General features: G+C 43.0%; 1 protein-coding gene and 1 pseudogene across 8 annotated transcripts in view; both read left to right on the top strand.

The window, feature by feature from the left end:
• The window catches only part of LOC117012360 (cytochrome c oxidase assembly factor 1 homolog), a 46,846-nt gene extending 24,680 nt beyond the window's left edge, over positions 1 to 22,166 (top strand). For 4 of the 8 annotated variants that reach the window (XM_033088566.1, XM_033088559.1, XM_033088561.1 and 1 more), the window contains exons 2-6: positions 10,433 to 10,485; positions 13,000 to 13,096; positions 15,797 to 15,945; positions 19,924 to 20,000; positions 21,811 to 22,166. In XM_033088566.1, the coding sequence (XP_032944457.1) occupies positions 13,015 to 13,096; positions 15,797 to 15,945; positions 19,924 to 20,000; positions 21,811 to 21,916 (414 nt within the window). In that variant the 5' untranslated portion in view covers positions 10,433 to 10,485; positions 13,000 to 13,014 and the 3' untranslated portion in view covers positions 21,917 to 22,166. Of the gene's footprint in view, positions 1 to 10,432; positions 10,486 to 12,327; positions 12,512 to 12,999; positions 13,097 to 15,796; positions 15,946 to 19,923; positions 20,001 to 21,810 lie in introns of all 8 variants that reach the window. The other 4 variants (XM_033088562.1, XM_033088565.1, XM_033088563.1 and 1 more) reach the window with 3 other exon arrangements.
• Positions 22,167 to 25,629: 3,463 nt separating this feature from the next.
• Positions 25,630 to 25,891, top strand: LOC117012524 (guanine nucleotide-binding protein G(I)/G(S)/G(O) subunit gamma-5-like; annotated as a pseudogene).
• Positions 25,892 to 26,365: the final 474 nt, after the last annotated feature.

Here is a 26,365-nt window from a genome sequence, read left to right as displayed (position 1 = left end):
ACTTTGGAAACAGTTGTGTCCGGAACAGCAATTCTGGAGAAGCCTAAAGGAGGTCTGGGGAAGCGCAACCCATGTCCCTCCAGGACTTCATGCGGCCACTTGAGGCCGACTCCTTTCAGCTTGATTAGGGGTGGGGCCAGGGTACCCAGTCAGAGGGAACGAGCAGTGACCGGAGGCCCCACGTGGAACTATCCATACGTTGGTCCCCTTCTAATGTGCAGAGGGTTTTGGCCCTAGTGGACACTGGCGCAGACTGCAGTCTTGTTTATGGGAGCCCAGAACTGTTCCCCAGACCAGCAATCTGCATTGATGGCTACGGGGGAAAGACTGTGATTGTAAAAGCCGTTTCCTTACCACTGGGTATAGGAAGGCTTCCTCCTCGTACCTACAAGGTGTATGTCTCCCCCGTTCCGGAGTATATTCTAGGGGTGGACGTGCTACATGGCCTCAACTTACAGACGTCGGTAGGAGTTCCGTCTCCGGATCTGGGTGGTGAAAGTGGTGACACGTGGGCATGCTCACCACCCTCCTCAAGTGTTGCAACAGCCCTGGCGTGGGGTTACAGTGTGACAGTACCACCTGCCAGGAGGGCAGGAGGAGATTGGTCGTACAATATTGGAATTGGAGAAGGCACATATTGTGAGGCCAACGCACAGTCCCTTTAACTCCCCAGTATGGCCTGTCAAGAAGCCAGATGGGACTTGGCAAATGACAGTGAACTATAAGGAATTAAATAAAGTGATGCCACCTTTGCACGTGGTAGTACCTTCAATACGCAATTTGATGGATTGTCTGACTGTCCGCCTGGGAACGTATCACTATGTAGTGGACTTGGCCAAGGCTTTTTTCTCCATTGATATTGCACCTGAGTGTCAGGAGCAGTTTGCTTTTACTTGGGAAGGGCGGCAGTGGACTTTTCAAGTCCTGCCACAAGGATACTTCCACAGTCCCACTATCTGCCACGGGCTCATGGCCCAGGATTTGGCACAGTGGGATCGCCCATCCTCTGTGGCCTTGTTTCCTTATGTCGATGATATTTTATTAACATCTGATTTTCTTTCAGATTTAGAGCAAGCAGCTCCCTCTCTTCTTCGCCACCTGAAGTCACGTGGCTGGGCGGTGAATAAGGAAAAGGTCCAAGACCCTGGCTTATCCGTCAAGTTTTTGGGTTTTGTGTGGTCGGGTAACACAAAGGTCATACCTGAGGAGATTATTGACAAAATACAAGCTCTGGCCGACCAAGGTCTCCCAACTGCAGACATATTTGGGTCTGCTAGGATATTGGCAGGCGTTTGTACCCCATTTAGCACAAATGGCAAGGCCCTTGTATAACATGATAAAAAAGGGGCCTCATGGGATTGGACAGAGGCTATAGAGCAAGGCTTCGTTGCCACAAACCGGGCAGTGCAGCAGGCACAGGTTCTGCAAGTAGTGGACCCTGGCCGCCCATTTGAACTTGATGTTCACGTAACCCAAAAGGGGTACGGTGGGGACCTCTGGCAACGGCAGGAGCGTCTCCGGTTGCCAGTGGGATTTTGGTCCTAATTGTGGAAAGGAGCAGAGGTCCACTACTCTCTAATAGAGAAACAGCTGGCTGCTGTGTACGCAGCCCTAGTGGCCACAGAAGCCATCACAGGAACGGCACGGGTGTTGGTTCGAATAACTTATCCCGTCCAGGGTGGGTCCATACGTGGATCCAAGGACCCAAAACGGGGGTGGCACAGACCACCACCCTCGCCAAGTGGGGTGCTTACTTAGAGCAACGGAGCACCCTTAGTTCAAGCCCTTTGAGCACAGAACTACAACAGGTCCTGGGGCCTGGGAGCTTGTGGCCCAGGCTGAGCCAAGCGCTCTGCCTAGAGGGGAGGACTTGGAGCCCTTGCCCTACATAGAAGGACAGCCCCCAGTACTTGAGGATGCCTGGTTTACTGATGGTTCTAGCCGAGGGGCTGCAGCTGTTTGGACGGCTATCGGTGTGCAGCCCAAAACAGACACCATTTGGTTTGATACTGGGACAGGCCAGAGTAGCCAGTGGGCTGAGCTACGGGCTGTGTGGATGGTAATCAGCCACGAGCCCGGGCCCCTAGTTATTTGTACTGACAGTTGGGCGGTTTTCTGGGGCCTAATGTTGTGGCTCCCTATGTGGAAACACCAAAACTGGTTGGAAGGACACCGTCCATTGTGGGGTCAAGCCATGTGGCAGGACCTCTGGGACCTAGGGCAGAGAAAGGTGACCCTAATGCATGTTACAGGTCACTTCCTCTTAGTGTCCCCAGGTAATGATGAAGCAGATGCCCTAGCACGGGTCCGATGGTTAGAACGGGCTCTTGCCACTGATGTGGCCCATTGGCTGCATAGGAAATTGCAGCACGCTGGAAGCCGAACCATGTGGCAGGTGAGCAGACGCTGGAGATACCAGATGCCTGCTATGACTGCCGTCTGTGCCCAGGACAGCCCCCAAAGGCGAAGGCTCCCCTGGGAGACACAGCAGATTACGCGAGGCAGGGTGCCCCTCACTCACTGGCAAGTGGATTACATTGGACATCTACCTAAGGCCCGCAATGCTATGTATGTGTGGACACAGCAGTGGACACTGCTACGGGGTTGATGTTTGCTTGGCTGTGTCCAGCTGCGGATCAGCGGCATACAGTGATCACTCTTACACCGCTGTGTGCTCTCTGGGCGCCCCCAAGTCATTGAAAGTGATAGGGGTACCCATTTTACGGGGCAAGAAGTGCAGCGCTGGGCTGTCAGGATGGACATACAATGGTTGTTTCATACCCCGTATAACCCACAGGCAGCTGGCATGATTGAACGCTACAACGGCCTTTTGTAGGTGTGTCAAAACACCTTCCCATGATGCGTGACTGGACCTCCCGTCTATGGGATGTCCTTAGAGTCCTGAATGAGAGACCACGGAAGGGAGGACCCGCACCAATAGAAGCTCTGCTACATCGAACGGCCGCTCCCATTCAATTACAAGTTACTACAAGTGAGACTCTGTTAAAGCCAGGCTACGGCAGAAATGGAAACGTTTTGTTGCCAGCACCCACATGCTTGAAAGCAGGGGAACGGCACTAGTGGACTTGGCCCTGGCAGGTCAAAAGCCCCCACTGTCAGTGGTTGGGCCTGATTGCCCCATGGGGGGCTGGTTTGACTCATGATTTGCAAGTGACAGCAGGGGTTAGAGCTGATTGTCCGGCTAGGTCTTATTTGCGGGGAAACATGGTAGCATATATAACGTGCAGTTCAGGGCCTGGTGCAGGAAGAGCTCTATAAATTTAAAGTATTTATTTTTTTATAAGTGTAATATATCTTCCACTAGTGTTTCAGGAAGACTATGTAGATTAAACAATGTCTGAGTTCTTTCCAAATTTATAATGCCTTGTTTTTGTCTTCACAGTTTGGTTGGTGGTAGAATTCTTGGATCATACTCCTTCTCAGGAATTTATTGTTATTATTCCATTGTCTCTGGGAGTTCATTGTCCTTTATATCTTTTGGGGGAACTGATTTTTTTTTTCTGTCCTGTAATACAAAAATTTTGCCAGTAAGTGTTGGTGAATGGAACTGAAACATGCATGGTCTGCATTTTTATGTTTTTCAACTCAACATGTTAAAATTTTTTATAGTATAATTTTTGTTTTATGTCATCTTCCATTTAACAGCAATTACAGTTTGTTTGGTAGCTCTTCGTTCTAAAATCTGCATTTGTCACCGCACTTTGCATTTTCATATAGTTGGTCTTTCAATTTTTCAACATTATGGGAAAACTTCTTGAATGTAACTTCATTATGAATTCAGCTTTTTCTCCATGTTAATTCTGCTGGTTTTCTCCTGTACTAATAATATCAGTTCTGCTCTTGCATTTTCAAGTTTCCTTGAAATCTCTCCTTATCTGAGTTTCTTCCATTTCCTTGCCAGCATAGTGCCTCTTTATTCTCATTCCACTTGATTCTTCTAGTGTCTTTCTATAACCAATTAAGTATCCAAATCAATGCTTTTCTCCATGTTATTTTATTTTCTGGAGTGAATTGTTGCCGTGGCCAGTCCTGACTCTACATACTGTGAAGTTGTGCTTACTAGGATTATAGTTTCCAAATGGATATAGAAAAAGAGCTTCTGGACAGGGCCAGGAGAGTGGCTATCAGGACTCACCCAATTTGGGGCTGGCCGGCCTGCTTCCTGATTGCTACGAACCCAGAAACTTTAGGTTAGGGATGGAGAGGTGAAGAACTCAACTCTCTTCTAACATACTTCCTAGCAACTGTGCTATTCCCCTTCAGAGGCAAGAGTGCAGTTGGCCATTGGTGTGTTTCTCTGTCTTCATTCACACTGTAGTTAGAAATTTCTCCCAGACTCCAGCAAATTGTTGTTTAAGGCAGGCTCTCCTTTCTATTTTTTTGTGTGTATGTCTTTATAAGTGTTTTAAATGTGGGATTTATAAATTCATGTCAGGAGGTGGTAGCCTGGTAGTAACCCTCTTAAATTAGGTGTTGTCTTTTTTATCTTACATTTTATTAATCTGTAAAAAATATTAATCATTTTTATTGGCACTGGAAGCCTCTCTCAGGTAGCCATGGTTTACCTGAGATCACTAACATACTTTTGATAAAAAGAATGTTGTACAGCCTTTTATTAACGTTCTTAACCCAGCTGAACCAAAGGGAGAAAGTTACTCTTACCAAGGTGCTTACCTCAGGATTAGCCTGTTAAGAATAAAATAGTATGCAAAACTTTTCCTCTAAAATCATTTAATAATTTTAAGACTCCAGAGACAAAACTGCAGAGGCAAAACTGGGTTGAAAAGGTGGCACTTACACTTTTATGCTAAATTTTTAAAAATGCTTCCTAGTCTTTTAATTGGGGACAGTGTATGTGTGTTGGGGGGGGGGCTGCTTAAACAACAGAAATTTATTTCCTTACAGTTGTGGAAGCTGGAAATTCAAGATCAAAGTGTTAGCAGGTTTGGTTTCTTCTGAGGCCCTTCTCCTTGGCTTATAGATGACCTCCGTCTTTCTGCTTCATATGGTTTTCTCTCCATGCTTGTGTCTCTGGTGTGTCTTTTTCTTATGACACCAAATTGAATTAGCTCCACCCTACTGGCTTCATTTTAACATAATCACCTTTTTTTTTTTTTCATTTTATTGCGGTATAATTGGCAACTAAAATTGTAAGGTATTTAAAGTGCACATTGTGATGATTTGATATGTGTGTACACTGAAATGATTCCCCCAGTCTAGTTAATTACCAAATCCATCACTTCACATATTTAGTTGTTTTTGTTTGTTTGTTTTTTGGCTTTTGGTGTGTTTTTGATGTTTTTTGTTTGTTTTTGGTGGGAACGTTTAAGAATTGAAAAAAATGTTTTATATTTACTTGCATGCTTTTATCTTTTTGTTTTTGGTATTACCCTTTTTGTCTCCTTTACCTCAAAATACATTTTATCTTTTAAAGTTTAGCCTTCTTTTATTTATTTTGCTATTCATACTTTTTTTCCTCTAACTTGTTTTTGGTCTTTTTGGTTTTATTTGTTCCTTATCATTCTTTCATTCTAATTTTAATTCTTACTGCCTTAATTTTTTCATCTCTGTTTTCTTGAGCATGATTTCCTCCCCACCGTGTCATGGTTTAATTCTATAAAAGCTGGAAACATTGAAAGGCTATGTAATCCTCAGGGTGGTAGTAGCAGTGGACAGTGTCATTCAACAAATAGGGAAGACTTATGTCTCCTTCTCCTCCCAGTAGTCTCTAAGTAGATTTTTATATCTCTTTGTTTTGTCTTGACCCCTAAAATTGTAACTTGGGGATATATTGATTAAAACTATTTCCCAGAATAGTGGTGATTTTCCTGCAGATAGCATATGCGAACTTTTAAAGTAGCTTTTGGACAACATGTATGAGAAGCTAATTGTTCTGTATGAGAAGCTAATTTTATACCACCTGTATGAGAAGCTAATTGTTCTGAAATCCATGGTCTGTAACATGGGTTTTGTCTCTCAGTAGAAAGACCATGGACTCTGGGGTCAGACAGATGCAGTGTAATAGCTCTGCTGTGGAATAGCTGACCAGGAGCAAGTTTCACAACTTTTCTTGAGGCATTTTTTTCCTAGCTCAAAAAAGGCAATAATAATATCTACCTTTCATAGTTATTATAAGAAATAGTATTAGTGCATATAAAATATCCTGCATTGTGCCTGGCCCAAGGAGTCTTTCAGATGTGGGACAAGCCAGGCCTGCCATATGTCACCCAGAGAAAATAAAGCGAGTGGCTAGATGATGTCTGGAGTGGGTCTGCCTCACAAAGCTCAGCTAGAAAAGAGCCACGGGTGTTGGTAGGCCTGCTGGGAAGGTCACATGGCCCCTGGGTTCAGGATCAGGTTGTGACTTTGCTCCTATTTCAACTGCCTGCAATGCCTGCTTCTAGCATATTAAGATCAACTGTGGTTTTAACAATTTGGCGGTGGTAGTGTAGAGAAAAGAATCAGTTTAATAAATAGACTCGGCATGTAAGGCACAGCCCAATTTCAGAAATACCACAGTGTGAGAAAAACAGCCTCTTAAAAATCAAGGACTTTTATCTGTAGTTTGGTTCATCTTTCTCAGCTGGGTTTTGGGATGATTATCTTGCTGTGAGGATCTCCTGAGCTCACCGGTTATTAAACTAAGGGATTTCATCACGGAGACTGGCAAATCTCTACTTGAGGCTCCCACCATCTGACCTGTCCCCGTAGGGTGGCCTGCCTGTAGCCCACTGTCAGAATCATGGGAAGACGTCTGTTTCATTTATTGCCACAGACTCTTAATCTTTCAAGATATGGTGGGTAGGTGGTGCGTGTGGCATGGATAGAGGAAAGCCGTTTCTGTTTCCCAGGAACTCCTAAGGGATCAAATAACCAGTCTTTTCTATGCTTTGTTCCGGCAGACACTGGTTCCTAAGTTTGGCTGCATATGAGGATCCCCTGAGGAGGCTAAAAAACACCAATGCCTAGATCCCATTCCTCAATTTAATTTAATGGACCTGGGTGTGACATGGGCTTTTTTTTCTCTTCTTTCTTTTTTTTTCGTGTGTGTCTGTGTATATATTGTTTTTTGTTTTTTTTTTTAAAAAAAAGCTTTTCAGATGATTCTGTCATGTAGCCGAAGTTGAGATTGAGCCACCACACTGTTCCCACCATGCCCTGGTTGGATCCTGACTGTGGTTCAAGCCCTCTGGCTGCTTCTGTTCACCCCCCTAGTGATGCTTCCTGCAGAACCCCTTCATCTGGTCAGGGGCTTCAGGCGCGACAAACAGAGGGGCTGCCAACCCTGTGTCAGCTGGAGCAGATCTGTAGGCATCTGGTTTACAGATTGCACATTGGCTCCAGAAAGGGATTCAGTATTTTGAATAAAAGTTTGTAAGCCATTGGCTTTTGGAGGCCTAAGTCACCCTTTGTGTGTCAGAGCAGAGCTGCTAGGACTGGTTTCTGGAGAGAACTTGATATACCTTTTCCACCTTCCTGCAGCTATACCAACCCCTTAATTTTCAAAATGGGTTGCAATCCTCTCCTCTTGGTTAACTGTAAAGCAAAAAAAATCTCTTCCCCTAACTGGCTGCATAGTAGACTAATTGAATTTAAGCTTTTTGCAGATTTTCACATCAAATTAAAAAAAATTTCAATTGTCAAAGCTTAGTTCTACAATGTAGCCTTCCTGGAGATAGCCGAAAAGCTCTAGTTTTCCGCAGTGCCTTTCTGATTTGTTTTTCTGTGATGTTGGGGCCTACTGAGGACTTTTCAAAAGACCGCTGATGGGGCAGGTAAACTGAAGCTCGTTAAAAAGTGGTAAGGGCTGAGCCCCCTGTCTTGTGACCCAGGTTCCAAACCTGTCACCACACTTTGGCACATGGAGTAGCTCCCTGGAGACCAGTGGATCATAATTGCCCCATCTCTCCTTTGAATCAGGGTAGCCCATCAGAGCTTCCCACTAAGTCTCCACTGTTTTGGCCACTTGTAAAATTCTGTGTATTGTTTTTTCTTGGAGTGTGGTTCTGGCTTTCATTATGGAATGTTATTTTAAAAAAGTCATTTGAAAGTTGTGAACTTAAAAATACTGGGGGTGTTGTTTGCAACACCAGCCAAATCAGAGAGTCCCTTTCTAAGCATGCATGAAAGAGATCTTTGTCAGGCTTCATGTATTACTATGAAATGATTCCTTCTGTGCTGCTGATTTGCGTTATCCCACGGACATTGTGCCCTTTTGGCTGCTCAGTCTCCCCTTTCTGCTCAGCAAAGAGGAAGCTCAGTGTCAGATCTGTGGCCATCTTAAAGAAATGTGTAGTGCGTGAGAGTCTTTAATTTTGTGCTCTTACTTTACGCCAGCTGTATTTCTCTTAAAATTATTTTCCATTTGTCTTTATTTCCTCATCCATGTATTTTTTTTTCTTCTAATGTATGTATCCTTTTTGGAATAAGTTGCTGTACAAATTAGTAAATAAATAAGAACTATCTTAAATATTTTAATAAACTGTCCTTTTGACCCATTCTTACTACCTCGGTCTCAGCTCTTGCCTTTGCTAATATGTCACAAAAGTCTCCAGCGGGTCCTGCTGTGTTGTTCTCCTCCTGCTGCATACCCTCACCCTCACCTGCAGAGAGAGCGCAGCGACTCAGGGTAGATGGCGGTCCCTAGCAGCAGCGCTTGCCTCCATGCCAGCCCCACCTTCTGGAGCATCCCAGCCCCACCTCCTTGGCTTGTCATTTGCTCTGACCTGAAGCCCTTCTCCCACTCCTGCTCCTTTCTCTGCTCAGAGTTACCTTCCTTTGTTACGCTTTTGCCAATGCCCTTCAGGCCGGGCTGACCACTTCCTCTCCTGACACACACCCCTGGTCAGCTGAGCAGGCTGCTATGTGCCTATGGGCGCCTTTGTGCAAATTACAAAAAGGCGTCCACCCCTCTGCAAGATGCTTTATCAAACTTCCCATTGTTGGAACACTGTCTTCCTAAACATGTGAGTCTGGGCTGTTCACCTATGAGTGGCACCTGTTAGGGGCGTGCCCTCCCAGCTGCACAGTTACCCTTGATGACCCTGAGTTGTGATTGCTGTGAACTATTGGAGTCCCCTCAGCACTGTCTGTCTGACCAGAGCAGGCACTCACAGCCATTTAAGCAAAAGAAAGAACAAAGGTGCAAATGTGTGCCATGTTCTTGTCCGGAAAAAGAGCAGGGGAGGCATGCCTGACAAGGTCTTTTGCATTGAACATAATGAATATATTGTAATTTAGAGAGACATTTTTTCCCCCCACATTTCAGTATTTATGAAATCAGTGGGTACTTTAAAGCCAGTGTACCATGGTGGTTGAGAGTACGGACCCTGGAGACAGCCTGTGTCTGAATCCCAGTTCTACCACTTAGACACTTATTTGTGTGACTTCAGGCATGTTATGTAACCTCTCAGTGCCTCAGTTTACTCATTTGTAAAATGGAGATGATAGGGTTACCGGTAAATGACATTGAACCTCGGCTCTTTGTCTTCTTGAAGGAATGAATTCAGTCAACAGACAGACTTTTGTGCAGAATAAAACAGCGAGAAATGTATGAGTAAAAGACAGTACACTCCAAGACATGGCGCAGGCTTCCCAAGAGAGGGAAGCAGCCTCTCTACATTCCAAGAGAGCTTTCATTTCTGTGGGTACAACTGCCTCCCCCTCTCCCTTCTCTTATCGTTTTCTCTCCTGAGGTGCCTAGTCCTCTGACATTTAGCAATGCATTTCTTTGATTTAGGGGCATGAGTAAACACATCCCTTTGGGGGTATGGAAAGCCTGGAGTCCTTTTGGGCAGCTGCAAGAGATCTTGACCCAACTAGGGGCTGCAGCAAGGGGCTTTCTAACTGGGGCTAAATTTCTCCTCCTGCTCATTTCTGTCTGCCTACCCTATCAATAGTAATTGTTCCTACTTCATGGGGTTGTAGTGAGAATTAAATGCACTATTACGTGTACAGTATTTAGAATAATACCAGATACCTAATAGTAACAGATATAAATGTTTACTATTATTATCAATATTAAAGGGTATGTATACATTTCTTTTTAACCCTGAAAAGCTGTTTTTTAATTCATGATGTACAGCTTATATTGATAGCATCTTGTTTTGGTGGGCACTGTGGTCACACACCTGCTACTGTGTGCCCTCCCCCAACACACCAGTTTTCTAGTTGCTGCAAAGAAAGATACACACAGGAAACCCGCAACTTTGTTTTTCTCTTCCTTACAGGGCAGAAGAGAAAGGGGGAAAACTAGGTCCCTTTACAGACATACAGACAAGGCTTGTTTTAGAGTTTAAACTTCTTGTTCATGTTCTAAAGCTTGGATTGGTAATAAACCTTGGCTCTATAAAACTAGATGGAGAGAATTGGATTTGAAAAAGTGTTTTTACTGTGAAATCTTTAATTGCAGGACAACTTTCCTTTAATGACTTTCAAGAAAGCTGGGCTACAAAGTGGCAAAAGGTAATGAATGATCTGGGGCCAGGTTCCCAATTAGAGCCTTCCAGAAACCCTCAAGTTAGACACTAGATGAGAGTCACTCCCTCAACAGCTGTGGTTTCTCCAGGCCATTAGTGTTTGCTTGTGGTAGTAACTTCACAAAAAGAATGGAGTGGAGTGTTCAGCATTGTTCAGGATGTCGTTTTCCCTTATGCCCCATGCTAGCTTGAGAAGCTACAGCCTTGTGGGAAGCTCTGCAGCACTCAGGCTCGCTGCCCCACCCTGTTGACCTCTCCTTCAGATTAAGCAAGAGCTGACTCATGCATTCTTTGGAGATGCTCTGACCGTTTTCATTATTATGTTACCGGGAAATGACGTTGAACCTCAGTTCTTCTTGAAAGAATGAATTCAATCAAAAGACAGAATTTTGTGCAGCAATAAGACAGCAAGAAGTTTATTAGTAAAAGAAAGTACATTCCAAGAGATGGAGCAGGCTGACCCAAGAGAGGGAAACAGCCTCTCCTTACATTGCGTTAGGGCTTTTACTTCTGTGGGTAGAATTGCCTCCCCCTCTCCCTTCTCTTACCTCTTTTTCTCCTCCTGAGTTTCCTAGTCCTCTGGCATTTAGCAATGCGTTTCTTTGAGTTAGGGGCATAAGTAAACACACCCTTATTTTTTGGGTGTAGAGGCGTAAGTAAATACACGCTTTTTATTTTATTTTTATTTTTTGGTGTAGGGGCATAAGTAAACACATTCCTTTTGGGTATGTGGAAGCCTGGACTCCTGCTGGGCAGCTGCCAGGAATCTTGACCCAAGTAGGGGCGGCAGCAAGGGGCTTTCTAACCAGAACTACATTTTTTCCCCCGCTCATTTCTATCTACCTGCCCTATCAATCAGACTAAATGGCTTTTCCCAGATCACATTACTTTAATTATGTACATCACACTAAACTTTGATAAATTTCTTGCATACTGTACAGCATCAGCTGAAACTCTTAACAGGAGTTGCAGCACATTTATTTGGGGTTTCAGCCACCTTTTCTTAGTTGTACAAAACAGTATATTAGTAAATAATTCAAGGATGATTTAAAACTTCACCCTGTCTAAGTTGACCAAAACATTTTATGTACATAAACCTGGATTCAAGGTTATTTCTGTATAGAACTAGTCAACTTTAGCCCTGTCCATGGGTGTGTTTAATTTTCATTTCCCAGAAAGAACATCCACATGAGGAACTTTCTCCAACAGACCTCTTTTTGGATTCATTTACCTTCAGGTTTCAGAAATAATAGGTATAAAGTTGTTACTACTCGCCTATGCTAGAAGGCAGAGAAGCAGATGGTGTACATGTGTTTACCTTGACTCACAGATACAGCCAGTGGAGGAACTAGCATCATACCTAGCTCTTCACTGTGCTGTCTCCGACCCCGCTAGGTCACATCAAAGGCTGTTTTCTAAAGAATCTCATAAAATCTAAGGTTGAGTATCCAAATGAGAACTTAAACACTTACCATCTTCTTTTATCTAAACCTGGAACTTACATCTCAAAATCTCATTTCTTTTTGGAGAAATATCAGCAAAGACAGGAATTTTTCTCACCTGGGCGAGGATGCTGATGCAGTGTGGGTGACCACAGCACAGTGGAGAAGCCTCCAGAAAGCATCTGACTCACAAATATATTTTATTAGGTTTGTTCTTTAATTGGTTGTCAAAATTTACAATTCAGGCAATTTACATAAAAGCCTTTTGAAAAATTGGAAGAACCATCAGACGTGCGCCACTTGGCCACAGTCAGCTGGAGCAGAGCTGAAGCTGCCCCTTTACTGGGCCGTGTGTTCCCCACCTTTCAGTGTCTATTCTCATTTAGGTGATGCTTCTAGCCCTGTGGGCATTGGAACTGTGATCCCTGACGTAAGCCAGTATCCTAGTATTTTTGGCCAGCAGGTGTGAGCAGTGGTTAAGTGGCTTCCAGGAAGGAGGATCATCAAGGCCTACCTGCGGCTCCTAGCCCAGCTCCGACCGTCATGGGACAGGAGTGAAGGTGGAAGTGGGTATGGTGCTCTGAATTTACGGAGCTGGCTCCTCTCCACTTTTTATTCAGCCTGAAGGTCTGAATGAAGAAACTGTGATCAGGGTGTAGAACATTTTTACAAATATGAAAGAAAGCAGCCAGTGACCACTAAGACCCATTTGAAGGCTCACGAGACAAGCTATTACCACAAAAGGCTAAGTGTCCTGTTTATTAGCCGGCATGACCCAAAGTGGCTGTGCTTCCTGGACGAGCAGGACTTGCTGCAAAGCTGGGTTCTGTCCATCACCCCCACAGCTTGGGTCCCAGATGCGGCCACCCTCAGAAGGGCACTTCTGCTTTGGGTCCAAAACCACTCCTGGTGTTTTGAAAGCCTACAAGGGAGGAAAGGTGGCCTTGCCTCCTTGCTGGCTTCCTCCCTAGCTCTCCTTTCCCTGTGGGGCCCAATCCAGGCAAGGCTCTTTGCACACACCTGAATCTAACAATAAATTCCCATCTTTTGTTTTTAAGTCTCCAGGAAGCAGGATGCCAGTGCCTCTGGGGAAACTGGTCCTTTTTACCAGTATGACGAGTGGGGGCTGTGCCCTTGTGTATTACCTCATACAAAGTAAGTACTCAGCAACCAACCTCCTGAGGCTGGCCTTGTCCTAGCTCTCCTACCCCTTTCCTCCATCAAAGGAAATAATTCAGATGCTTTCTGCAGATTAGGGAAAGGAGGAGAAGGCTATTTTTAGAAGCCAGTGTACCTTTCCATTCCCTATAGCCTCCTGCTTATCTTATAATTCCAGTTTTTTAGGAGCCACAGTGCAAATAAAAGGACTACAGTGTGTTTGCATAAGAAGCCTTGCAAAAATCAAGATGGGCTTTCACTCCAGTGCACACACAGGAGATCCAGTATTTCTGAGATGATATAAAAAACAGAGGGTTCACAGGTGGGGAAAACTGGCTATTTCTCAAGTGTCCTCAGCCTGTTTGCCCTGCAATCTTTAATGTTGATTTAATGAAGGAGGTGACCTTGAGCACGGGACTCTGGTGAGAGCAGAAAATAAAAGCAGGGTCTAGGATGGAAAAGTCTTGACAGATGTGGCTTCCAGCCCAACTACACTCAAATTTGAATTTGCAAAGACAGGCCACAATTATTGTGAGCAGCCAAGACATTTAAGGTCATTTGATTGCTACTGGTTACAAAGTAGCAGCATTTTTTAGAATGACTTTCTTTGAAGCTCTTCATGCCCTCCCAACTTGGCCCCTCACCCTGACTGCAGCATTTTCACTTCATGTGGGGATGTTAGAATCACCAGCAGACAAACAGCACAGTGTCCTCTCCCCTGATTCTTCCCCACTTTCTTTCAGTTGGCCCAGAGGTCCTGAGTCTAGAGGTGGCCGGAGATAAGCATTCCCAGGAATAATTCAGACTGGAATAACTCAGGCTCCTCTCCCTTCTGTCAAAGGGAGAGAGGCAGGACAGACAGGAAATGGTGCATATTACAGGGTCTGATGGGCTTCCCCTTTAGGAGGCTGGAGTCAGCTGATAGCGACAAGCTTAGTCGGGATCTGCAGCCAACTGGTTCAGTTCAGCTCCAGCTCTTGACTAGCTGTGTGACCTTGTGGAGGAGTCCCTCACCTTCCTGGGCCTGCTATGTGTGTGATGAGGGATAAGTGCTTATGCATGAGATTGTGAAAATTAAATAAATCTCACAACCTGTGCGATATTGAGAACATGGTCTAGCCACGTAAATCAGTCAGTAGAGGTTAAGTGCCTGGGCATAGCACGGGCTTCTCCTTGTCCTATCATGGCTGGCACCGTGCTCAGCCCACAGCACCCCCTGCAGTCCCACCCCTGGGAAGCAGCACAGGAGGGGACTTCTCGGCCTCTTCCAGCTCACGGTGCTTTTCTCTTCTGTTACTATGGTTGGGCTATAGGAGGGAAGCGCTTTCCTGTTGCCAAATAAAATCTTCCTTGGGAAGCCTACTTTTGCTCTCTCCTAGGGCAGCATGTACTGTACACCTTCGGGGAGATGCTGCCTGGGGTTCCTAGTGGACGCTGGGCCACGAAGGATGCCTGAGGCTGAGCAGTTTATCTACATGAAATGTTAGCTACATCTGTAACTGCAACAATTAGCAGTTTCATGTCCTACTTCTTGGCCTGAGGGTTTTGTTGTTGTTGATATTGTGGTCTAGTCTATTTTATGCTGGTTTATCAGGACCTTCATCTTAGTGAGAGAAATAATGGTTAGAAGTCTAGTCATAGATTCTGGCCCCAGCTCTGCCTTGAACTAGCTGTGTCACTTTGAGCAAATCATGATATCCTAGGACTTTAGAACCAAAAGGAACATTAGAGAAGATCTGATCAAACCCCTTAGATGAAGAAATGAAGTGGTAAATGAAGTAAGGAAATGAGAGATGAAGAAGTTGAGGCACAGAAAGGTCAACTGTTTTGCCCAAGGTCATCTGCCACATCCCCTCTGATCCTGACTTGTAGACTTTGATTTGGAGTCTCTAACAATGGAGAGTTTAGATAGTCCCTAATTCTTTTTTTTTTTTTTAATGGGTATACCACCTTTTATCTATTTACCAGTTCATGGACCAGATTTCTTTTTTATGTAAGGTGTCTGCATTTTCAATAATTCTAAGGCAGAATCAATTCCCCCTCCCAGCAGCATTAAATTTGCTTCCTCGGTAAGGAAAGGCCCATCACAGGTGACCACACCCCAGCTCACCTTCTCCTGGGCCGACCTGGCCACACTCGAGACCTGCTGCATGGCCAGCTCCAAGGGTGGCTGCAGTGGGTCCTCCTCGAAGGATAGGCCCTAGAATGGAAAAGTACAGTGAGGGGACACACACACAGCGGAGCTGCTGTAAAGCTCTGCAAATCTAAGAAAGTGTCATACAGCTTCTTTTAGTTAAATCTGCGCTTCTAAATGGCAGTGATAATCAAGTATCAGTAAATTCACACGCCTGGGAACCAGCTCAGGCTGGATGGCGCTCAGGGGCAGGACTCAGTACGAGAGAAGAGAAGGGTGGGAAATGGAGAAACGCAGGAAGGAAAGCAAAGCTGTGTCCCTAAGGGCGGTGAGGGGTGCTCGGATGTAAAGACGCACGGGCCCTGTGGGGAGCTGCTCGGGCTGGTCTGTGGGTCTGGCCGGGTCCTCCCCTTCTTCCCAGGCCCTCATTCTTCTATCCATAAATTTCAGATTTGTATGTGTTCCTGTGATGTACATGAATTATGTCATTTAACTTTCTACAGAGAGTCTACCTGACCAAGCTCAATAAAGAACAAAATATAACAACTGTCTTTTCCACTTAGAAACTTTTTCCAGGGCTTCCTATTACCAGTTGGCATTGGAACAGCTGCATAGCCACCCAGAGGCCCTGGAAGCTCTGGGCACCCCTCTCAACATTCACCATCTTCAACTCACTGACAAGTACAACTTTGTGGACATTGCCAATGCCCAGGTAATGTGCTCCCCCAGCGAACGGTGGGCCGGTGCCTAGTGCAGGGGCTTGAAGGGCTGCCATAATTGGTAGAACGTTTTGGAGGAAGCTGGAGGAAGGATTTGGGATGGGAAAAACCACTATATAAAACTGCCACTAGGGATTACTTAGGACCTTTTGAAAAAACATTATTGATTAATTTATTTTCATATATTTTTCTTCCTTTCTGGAGAATTGATGTGGCAGGGAATATAGTGTTTGTGCTCAAGTCTCCTTGGACTGATACAGAAGTGAATGATCAGTGGTCGTTTGCCACCACTGACTTCAATTTTGAACTTGAAATATACCTATAGCCAGTTAACTCTCATTCAAATGTAAACAACTCTTAAAAATTTTAGTTTTGAAGCTTATTTATTTACATTGATTGCATGGACTGCCACTCTATTTTTTCAGCTGTATCTTATCTTCTTTTATAGTTCAGCTGGTAAAACTCACCTGAATATAAAATGTATTTTTTCTTCTGTTTACCAAGTATGTGTTGAATACATCTGAATTAGAGTAATGACTCTAAGTTGTGTAGGGGATACAGAGATACAGAAGGCTTTCAGGGCGTTTATAGTGTGAAACTGCAGAATGAGACAGGGTGAAGCAAATACTAGAGTATAGGCGCAGGAGGGAGTGGTTAGTGGGCTGGGATATTGTTAAGAAAAGGAGTGCCAGACAGAGAAACGGGGCATGTAGGAAGGCAGCTCACTGCTCCCTACTAGTGTGACCTCTGCAGGTTTAGGCTTCCAAGGGAGGTTGTGGTCAGGTAGGACAGGCTGGCGGCAAGTAGAGGGCTGCAACCTCATCATGAGGTGTGTGCACTTGATTCTGGCCAACAGAAGCCCTGGATTATTTTGATGGTAAGAGTGAGGTGACCTGACCTAGTTTGTTTATTGTTATTGTTGTTACTATTTTTCAGGAAATAGTTTTATTGTTTTTTTCTTTTCTAATTGCAAAAGCAATTTGTGCTCAAGTATTCTGATAAAAATTTTTGATCTGGTTTTAAAGAAGGTAAATTCGTTCAGATTGGGAATACCCAGGGACTGGAAGCTTTTAGGAGAGCAGTGTAGCCACACAGTGTACAGTGGTAAGAGTGTGCACCAGAGCTGTGGCCTAAAGAAAGGAGAGATAGAGAGGAAAGCTACTGTGGCCAGGTGATAGGACTTGGAACAGCTTTATGGTAGGAGGGGGGCGGTCAGAGCTGATGCTCTAATGTCCATCCTGGGTTAAGTGGAGAGACAATGATGCCATTAAGTGAGAGAGGGAACCCAGAGGAGAAAAGGGAAGGGTAAGGTCTGGGCAGTGAAAAAACCAGTCTGTAAAGTGCTTCAAATACCCATGCAGGCACAGCTGCCCAAAGTTCAGACACTGATCCCTCTGTATTTGCTCTTCTTCAAAATCCTACTTTTTTCTTCTGCCCTTTTCTTGCTTTTTTCTTTTTTTGCATGCAGAGATGCTCAATGTGTGCTCTGTTGCCTAATTTTATAACCCCTTGAGAAGAGCTATAGTTTGATTCCAAAAGTAGAATCCTGAAGAATTGCTTTAGTGTGACTAGGTGACTGCTTGTCCACTTGGAGTATGGAGCCACCATCCCAAAGCCTGTGTCTTTTTAAAAGTATGTTTAAATAAATGAAAGAGAGAGATAATTTTGGAAAATACAAATGTGTGTGTACCAAAGCAGTTCTTTCTTTTGGTGGTAATTTGGAGTGGATGAGATACACCATCTCTTAGCCCAGGAAAGTATCTTTGCCCATCACCTTGGGAGGTGACTGATGACAGGCTTTCTTGGTACCATATTGTGTTCCCTTCACAAGTTTCACACTGTCTTTAGTTTTCACTGAGAAACCAAAAATATTGCATTCAATATTTTTCTAAATAGGAGCATTAGCAAACACCTACCAGCTCCATCTGAGGTTCCGAGGCTGTTTCCCCAGGCTCAGGGCATGGCAGCATCCAGGCAGCACCACCTCTGTGGTGTGAGCCCAGCCTGTGGGGACTGGAGACAATTAACCAACCAAGAGCTCCTTGTCTGTCTCAAGGGAGAGTTCACATACTTCCTTAAGTCCTGTTCTTTATACTCCACGTCAAAGTATGTACCATTTTCTTGGTAATAGTTACCCCTTTTAAACAGTGGACTTTTTTTTCTTTTTGTCCTTTTTTTCTGTTTTATAAGGTGTGCTCAAAAAATGTGAATGATTAAATAAAAAAAATTATTAGAGTAAAAGACACATTGCCATTAATCCCCCTCAAAATACTCTCCCTTGCTTCGAACACACTTATCCCATCGTTCTTGCCACTTTCTGAAGCAGTTCTGGAAGTCCTCTTTCATGAGTGTCTTTAGTTGCGCTGTCGTGGCTGCCTCAGTGTCCTGAATTGATTCAAAACATTTACCTTTCATGGTCATTTTGACTTTGGGGAAGAGCCAGAAGTCTCACGGTGCCAGATCCAGTGAATAAGGTGGATGAGGATACACTGTACTGTTTTTATTTGACAGAAATTGCTGTAACAGAAGCGATGTATGACATGGAACACTGTCATGATGGAGGATGATTTATGGCACACTTTAAAACACACCTTCTCTCAACGGTAGATCACACCCGACTGATTGCACTGAAGAAGTTAAAACTTGTCACACACTGTTACTAAGGTTTGACGCGCCACTTCCCATATTGAAGATCCCTGCCTTTCCGTTGGATGGCACTCGGCAGCAGCATTCACTGTATTTTTTTATCACAGTGGAAAGACTCCGTGTCACACATCACTTCTGGTACGGCAATTCCTGTCAAATAAAAACATTACGGTGTGTCCTCATCCACCATATTCACTGGATCTGGCACCGTGCAACTTCTGGCTCTTCCCCAAAGTCAAAATGACCATGAAAGGTAAATGTTTTGAATCGATTCAAGACACTGAGGCAGCCACAACAGTGCAATTAAAGACACCCACGAAAGAGGACTTCCAGAACTGCTTCAGAAAGTGGCAAGAACATGGTATAAGTGTGTTCGAAGCAAGGGAGAGTATTTTGAGGGGGATTAATGGCAATGTGTCTTTTTCCATAATAAAAGTTTTTTAAATTTAAACATTCATTGTATTGTTTGAACACACCTTGTATTATGAAAAGTTTCAAACTTACAGAAAACAATAAAAGAATGTGTGCTTGGAACCCATATAGCTGCTACCTGGATTCTACAATTAATATTTTGTTCTGTTTGCTTTACCCCATACCTGTTCATCTAGCCATATCTTTCTCCATGAACCCATTATTTTCAAACATCTGTATGCTTTACATTTAAACACGTACGCATGTATATCATTAACTAGAGTTTAATATTTGTTTTAGTTCCCTTTTCTGAGGTAAAATTTACATTTTGTGAAAGGTAAGTGTCTAAGTGTCCTAAGTCATAAATTTTAACAAATACATATACCTCAAGCCCCTATCTAAATGTAGACTACTCCCATCACGCAGCAGTTGCCTCATGCTCTTCCCAGGTCAGCCCCGCCAGAGGCAGTCACTTTTCTTGATATTTTTTTTCCAGTGAAGTTTAGCCTGTTCTAAAACATGGAATCAGGGATTATATACTCTAAGGCTCTTTCAGTCAACATGTTCTTGATATTCATCTATGTTGTTGTATGTATCAGTAGTTTGTTCTTTTTTAACTGTGGATTTTTAAACAATCATTGCAAAGATTCAGAGGATTGAGTTTGGCATAGAAGGTCTCCTTACAAAATAAGAGGGTGGCCCTTGACCTCACCAAATCATCCAAAAAGAGGTAGGACATTTGGAAGAAGCCAGATAGAAAACCAGGTGAATTCTCCAGGTATGCTTAAGTTAGGAAACAACCAGATTCTGTTGAAAATCACTGGATTTTATAGGGTTAGCTCTAGAAAGCATTGTTTTGTCATTTCTTGAAAGGACAGCAACATATCCAATTATATTTCTCTTTACACCCCCAGTTGAAGATTCCTGTCTCTGGATCCAAGTCAGAGGGCCATCTCTATGCCAGCTCATCCAGAGATGCCCCCTTTAAGAGGTATTACGGCTCAGCCAGGGAAGGGAATGGGTTCTTGCCTTCTGCAGCTGCATGGATGGATAGACCTGGAGGGTGTGGTGCTGAGTGGAGTGTACCCTGAGTATCTGCTGAGTCAGACAGAGAAAGACAGATACAATGTGATTTCGCTTATATGTGGAATCTAAAGCACAAAGTAAATAAAACAGAAGCAGTCTCACAGGTACAGAGAACATTTTGATGGTTGCCAGATGGAAGCAGGGTTGGGGGTGGGTGAAAAAATGAGAAGGGATTAAGAAGTACATATTGGTTGTTACAAATAGTCATGGAGATGTAGGGTAGAACACAAGGAATATAGTCAATATTGTAATAACTGTGGTGTCAGATGGGCACTAGATTTATCGAGGTGATAGCTGGGAGGGAAGTTGGGGGACATGGTTAAAAAGGAAGGGATTAAGAACTACAAGTTGGTAGTTACAAAACAGTCATGGAGATGTGAACTAAAGCATAGAGAATGTGGTCAATAATATAGTAATAACACCTGAAATCTATGTAATTTTACTAACAATTGTCACCCCAATAAATTTAAAAAAAATTAAAAAAAATACAGTAATAACTATACATAATGCCAGGTGGGCACTAGACTAGTCAGGGGGATCACTTCTTAGATTATAGAAATATCTAACCACTATGCTGTACACTTGAAGTTAATATAAAATAATATTGAATATCAACTGTAATTGAAAATTTAAAAAAGGAAAGGTGAAGGAGAATAAGAGCTCCAAATGTCCAGGAATAAAACAAATAAGGCACGAGGATGTAACGTACAGCTAAGGGAATATAGTCAATAATATTGTGATAGCGTGGTACAGTGTCAGATGGTTGCTTACTTATGACGATTTCTTTAGGTACATAAATGTTGAATAAATATAGTGTACACCTGAAAATAATACAATATTGTATGCTAGGTCTATTTTTAACAAAAACCTTTTAAAAAAAAAAAGGCATGGGAAAGTGGGTGGGATGGGGGAACAGGGGGAGAAACTTCTGCTAGAAACAATCCTGATTCCCGTTGTTATTTGTAGTTATATGATTGTAGTGATAAGAATTAGTTTTTCAAAGCTAGGAAAGTTTCATGGCCTGGGTAGCAAGCCAGTTCTTTGGCTCTTAGCTTAGTCCAGACATTTTATCCAATGCAATCTATGGCATTGTGCACTCCTAACACTGCTGAATTTGAAGAACTTTACAGTTACGGTGTAGGTCTACTACAGCTTCTAACACTACTGCCTCAATCCTTACAAACAAAGGCATGAGTTCCTGTTCTAGAATCATTCAACACACTCTTCACTCATTTCCTCCACGGGAAGCTTCTTTCAGAGATGTTTGCTGTTTAGCCAGGATGTGTTTTAATTCCCCAGGACAAAAAGAGCAGGCAGCCCTTAGGTATGGACAACCCCTCCCAGGCTCCCCAGGGCTTGCTGACGCCAGACCCTGGGATTAGTTGAGGAGCTGGCCAGGTTCCAGCCAAGAATGGAAGGTCCCTGTGCGTTAGGAAACGGACAATAAGCTGCGCCTTTTCTTTCCTGACACCCCTTCAATTAGCCCATCAGTCATTTGTTGCTAAACTTGCCTTGACAGTGATGCTGTTAAGTAATGAGAGCCTGGAATAAAATGTTAAACGTTATGTTAACACGGTTCTAACATAAGATAGTGTTTAAAACAATGTAAGACATTGTCCCAAACAACTGCTTTTTTTTCCATTTTTTTCATTTTTGACCATGTCTTTTGCCTCAGTGTTCCTTTGATTAGAGGCTATACTTTTGGTTTCTATCAGGTGGCACCTTGAAGAGGTCTTCTTAGAGCTCAAGGATGGTGAGCAGATTCCTGTGTTCAAGAACAGTGGGGAAAATGGTAATGAAGTAAAACAGGAGCAAAGGTGATTAAAAAGACCCATCTTTCTCCAAGCACGGCCTTCCCCCATCACCATGTACCCTCCATGGCTTTAAGCCAGTTTTCCAGCCACCAGGAGGATGATTGTATATGCTGGCATATGGTAATTTTGGTATAATTCTAATCTGACATTGAATACTATTGAAGTTTTACTTAATTAAAAAGAAACGTTTACTGTAAGTTTATAATTATTTGACAATTCTCTGTACAAAAGCACAGAATAAAAGAAATCATTATTAATAAAAATGTCTGTTGATTTTTGCTGGTGCCATCTCTTTTCTTCTCCGCACACGCTCCCCATAGTTTTCCGCTCCATCAATGAGAAAAACGAGGTTTACTAAAGAGGTTTTTAATTGTCAACATTAGAATGCTGAGGAAGAACAGCCTTTTGTTGTGGTCATTCTGTGAATTTATATTGTTAAGTAGCTAGTTTGTGGACAGTCTCATTTTAGAATTTTTTTTTTTTTGCTTCATTGTTTTATTTTCTTATTTCTGTTTTAGTCACCAACTGTCTGCCACTGAGTAAAACAAAATAACTGCTTTACTCCAGACATTTTGAAAACTAAAAAAAATTGTATGTGTACATACGCACATGTAAAACCTAGGAAAGTTAGTTTAAGCTAAGAGGTCCCTAATCCTTCGAGGTTAAGTTGTTGCTTTCCAGACAATTTAACCACATGTCAGAGAACCCTACCTTTAGGGGTTTTTTAGTATTATAAGAAGACTGTATTATGAAGCCAAAGATCTTCCTTGCCTCTGAGCACCAGAGTCTACAAAAACCAGAAACCTGGTAACTTTGCTTTGCAAAGGCCAATTTAACCCTCTTAGTATTACAGGCTTAATGCAATTATAATTGCCCACAATAAAGGACGTACATGAGCTCTTTTCCTGCATTCTTAATATCCATTAGAGAGAAGCGTCTCAGAAAAAACTAAGTTTAAACATGCTGATAGAGTATAAGGCTCTTAATCTTGGGAAATTATTTTTATTCTGGATTTTTGTTTCTTTAAAAATACGTTTTTTGAATAGATTATGCAGTGAAAATTCTCTTTCCCTGAGAGCAGTTTTGCTAGTGTTCATTGATAAATATTACAACCTATAGAATCTTCAAATAAATGGTAGAACACTGTACACACAGTGTGTGTACTGCTTTATTTTATAACAATTGCATACTATTCTCGAGTATATGTCAATTTTGTATTGCTTCATATCTGTTTTCCAACATGTTTCAGTTCCTTTCAGTGTTTGCTAGGTTTCTTGAAGGGTTTTGTTTCTTTATTGCTGTGGCCAAATCATAGAAAACCAGGGACTGTGTGGGACATCTGTTCTGAAGTAAAAGCAAGTGACAGTTTTTGTTTGTATAAGATTTGAAATGAGAGGTTTTCTAACCCAACTAACAGGAAATAGTGTTATGTAGTGAAAAGCTCCTTGATTTCTATTTGAAATCCACCATCTTGGGTATTTTTTCCAGTTAAGTTTACTTCCATGCATGTACTTAATGCCTTCATGGGCAATTGTGAATAGGCTAGGACTATTCATTATAGTAGACATTGATTCCCTTTTCTTTAAGCATAGCAATGTCTATTTGCAGCCCACTACTTCCTATATACCCAGTAATGACTGACTCAGCCATTGATTCCCATTAACTACTTTGATGACACCTTGGATAATGCACATTGTCATCGGAGGAAAAAGGGGCTTTTTACCATGAGTGGAGTTTGAGCAAGTGCCCCCAGCACACCTCAAAAAAGGAACAACTGAATGACTAGAGAAAGGACTTTACTAGAATTGTTAATTAAAGCTTTATAAAGACGACAGAAGAGATCACAACCAACAAATTACACCAACAAATTGTAGCATTATTCCCATGTGTCTTTACAAGATGTGGCATGGTCTACACTCATAAGTTGCTTACCAGCCAGTATGTTGAGTGGATAGGGAGGGCCTGGAGAGTTACAGAGTACTATAATACTGTGCCAAAAGAGTTTCAAGCAGTGATTCTAAAATGGTGTAGAGGAAAATGGTACTGAATAGGAGGAATCCAAGAGGCAGTATGGAGAGGGTGGTGTCCCAGTGGGCCTTGAAGTCTAATATTCTGATAAGCAGACATAATGGAGTGCCTTGCAAGTAGGAAGAACATTATGAAAAAAGTCTCAGCATGGGGAAAAGTGACCTATGGCCCAGAAATAAGATACCCAATTTGGCCAGTGTATAGGTAAGCTGAAGTCATAGTAAAACCCATTAAGGTTAGTTGTCCATAGAGTGAATGCCAGCATTAGCATTTTGCATGCAGCTTGTGGCCATCATCTTATATTTGGGAGTAAGTATATGATACTACTGCTAATGAAGGTTTAAGAGATGCTAGAGAGTGATGGCAGAAGCATGATGGTGTGAGGAGTCCCTTTGATCTCTCCCTTTGAAATTCCAACAAGTTAAACAGCTATAATTCAACAGAGGATTCCCTGCGCAAACATGTCTGAGAAATCCGTGCATCCAAACATCTGAAGGTGGGCAAATAAGGGCAAACGGGAGGAGGGAAGGGAGAAGTGCAGGAATGGTGCTGTGGATATAGCCCACAGCTCACTGCAGTCTTGGGGGAGAGGAGGATTCAGGCTGCAGGTGTACTCTTGGTGGCCCCAAACATTCCTGCCTGAGTGATCAACATATAATATGGCTGAACCCAGTGATCAGGGCAGAGACGAATTACAGAAGTACAACAGTTGTATTCTAGCAGCCACCATTTCCAGGCAGAAAACAGCAACAGAACCTTGTGAGTCACCGCTCCCTCCAAATCTCACTTCCCTGCACTCTACAAGATCTAGCAGGAAGCCTCAGAAAAACTACCAGTGAATGCTGGGTCACAAAGCAGAATACCTACAACCCCGAGAACTGGAGAGAGTGTTCCTGAGCAGCAGACACACTGCACCTAAACCCTGTGACAAGGGTGGAGATACAGAGGCAACACAGCTGAGGTCTGGGAGTCGCTGTTAATGGGAAAAGAACAAAGCCACAAACACAACAGCAGCCTCTCCCAGCCCACCCCACCCAACCCTACCCTTTGTGGCTGAGTCCAGTAGGGCCACCTGGGACAGCTCAGCACAGCACTGCATGTGGATACAGGGGCAGTACTGGGGTGTTAGGGTCTTAGAACCCCATCACCCATCACACTTTCCCATGGGGGTGGTGCTTGAGACTGAAGTACCATGGTCACAGAGGTGATACCTCTCCAGGGAATACAAGTCATCTCTCACCACCCAGCAGAGATGGGAAAAACCAGCCAGAGCAAGAGAAAATAAAACGCTACAGCACCACCTACTGGAAAACAAAAGAAAGATGTCTTCTTATCAAGCAGAATTCACTACTATAGATTCCTAGGCAGAGAAATAATCCATCAAATATCATGAACAACCAAGGTAACAAGGTAGCACAGAAAAAAAAATGAAAAATCTCCACAAAACAACCTTAAAGAAATAGAAATATGTGACTTAAATAACCAATTCAATATTGCAGTTATGAAAAAACTCAGTGAATTGCGAGAAAACTCAAGCAGATTAATGAACTCAGAAATAAAATCAATGAACAAAATGAATACTAAAGAAATTGAAATTTTAAACAAGAACCGCTTAAGCCCCGCCGTTTGGCCCTGCAGACCCAGAACCCACCGTCCCACAACCGACCAACCTGCCAGGCTCTCACGTGTGCCATGTCTGGTTCCTCCAGCATCATCGCTATGAAGAAAGTGGTTCAACAGCTGTGGCTGGAAGCTGGGCTCACCTGTGTGAAGGTTCCCAGGCAACTGCAGATTTGAAACAATTCTGTCTACAGAATGCTCAACATGACCCCCCTGCTGACTGGAGTATCTTCAAGTACAAATCCCTTCAGACCCCAGAAAGTCTGTTCCTTTTTGTAGTGAAACTAATCTTTGGAGGTTTTATAAATCACTTTTCGTGAACAATGAATATTCAAAGGAGAGCTAAATCTGATGAGAAAAAAACTGGAGTAGCAATACTTGTATCTGACATAATAGACTTTAAAATGAAGGATATATTAAAAGACAAGATGGACACTACATAATAATAAAGGGATTGATCCAACAAGAGGACATAACCCTAGTAAACAACTATGCACCCAACATAGGAGCACCTAAATATATAAAACACATATTGGTTGACATAAAGACAGACATCAACAGTAACATTATCATAATAGGGAATTTCAACACACCACTGACAACAAGAGACTGGTCCTCCAGATGGAAAATAAATATGGAAACAGCGGCCTTAAATGACACATTGGACCAGTTGGATTTATTCGATATTTTTAGAGCATTTCACACCAAAACTGCAGAATACACAGTCTTCTCAAGTGCACATGGAAAATATTCCAAGATAGACCACATGTTAGGCCACAAAACAAGTCTCAATAAATTTAAGAAAGTT

Source organism: Rhinolophus ferrumequinum, chromosome 20, assembly GCF_004115265.2.
Source record: "Rhinolophus ferrumequinum isolate MPI-CBG mRhiFer1 chromosome 20, mRhiFer1_v1.p, whole genome shotgun sequence".
In the NCBI taxonomy this organism is placed as follows: domain Eukaryota; kingdom Metazoa; phylum Chordata; class Mammalia; order Chiroptera; family Rhinolophidae; genus Rhinolophus; species Rhinolophus ferrumequinum.
The sequence above is the reverse complement of the archived record's forward strand: the minus strand, read 5'-3'. Positions and strand labels throughout refer to the sequence as shown.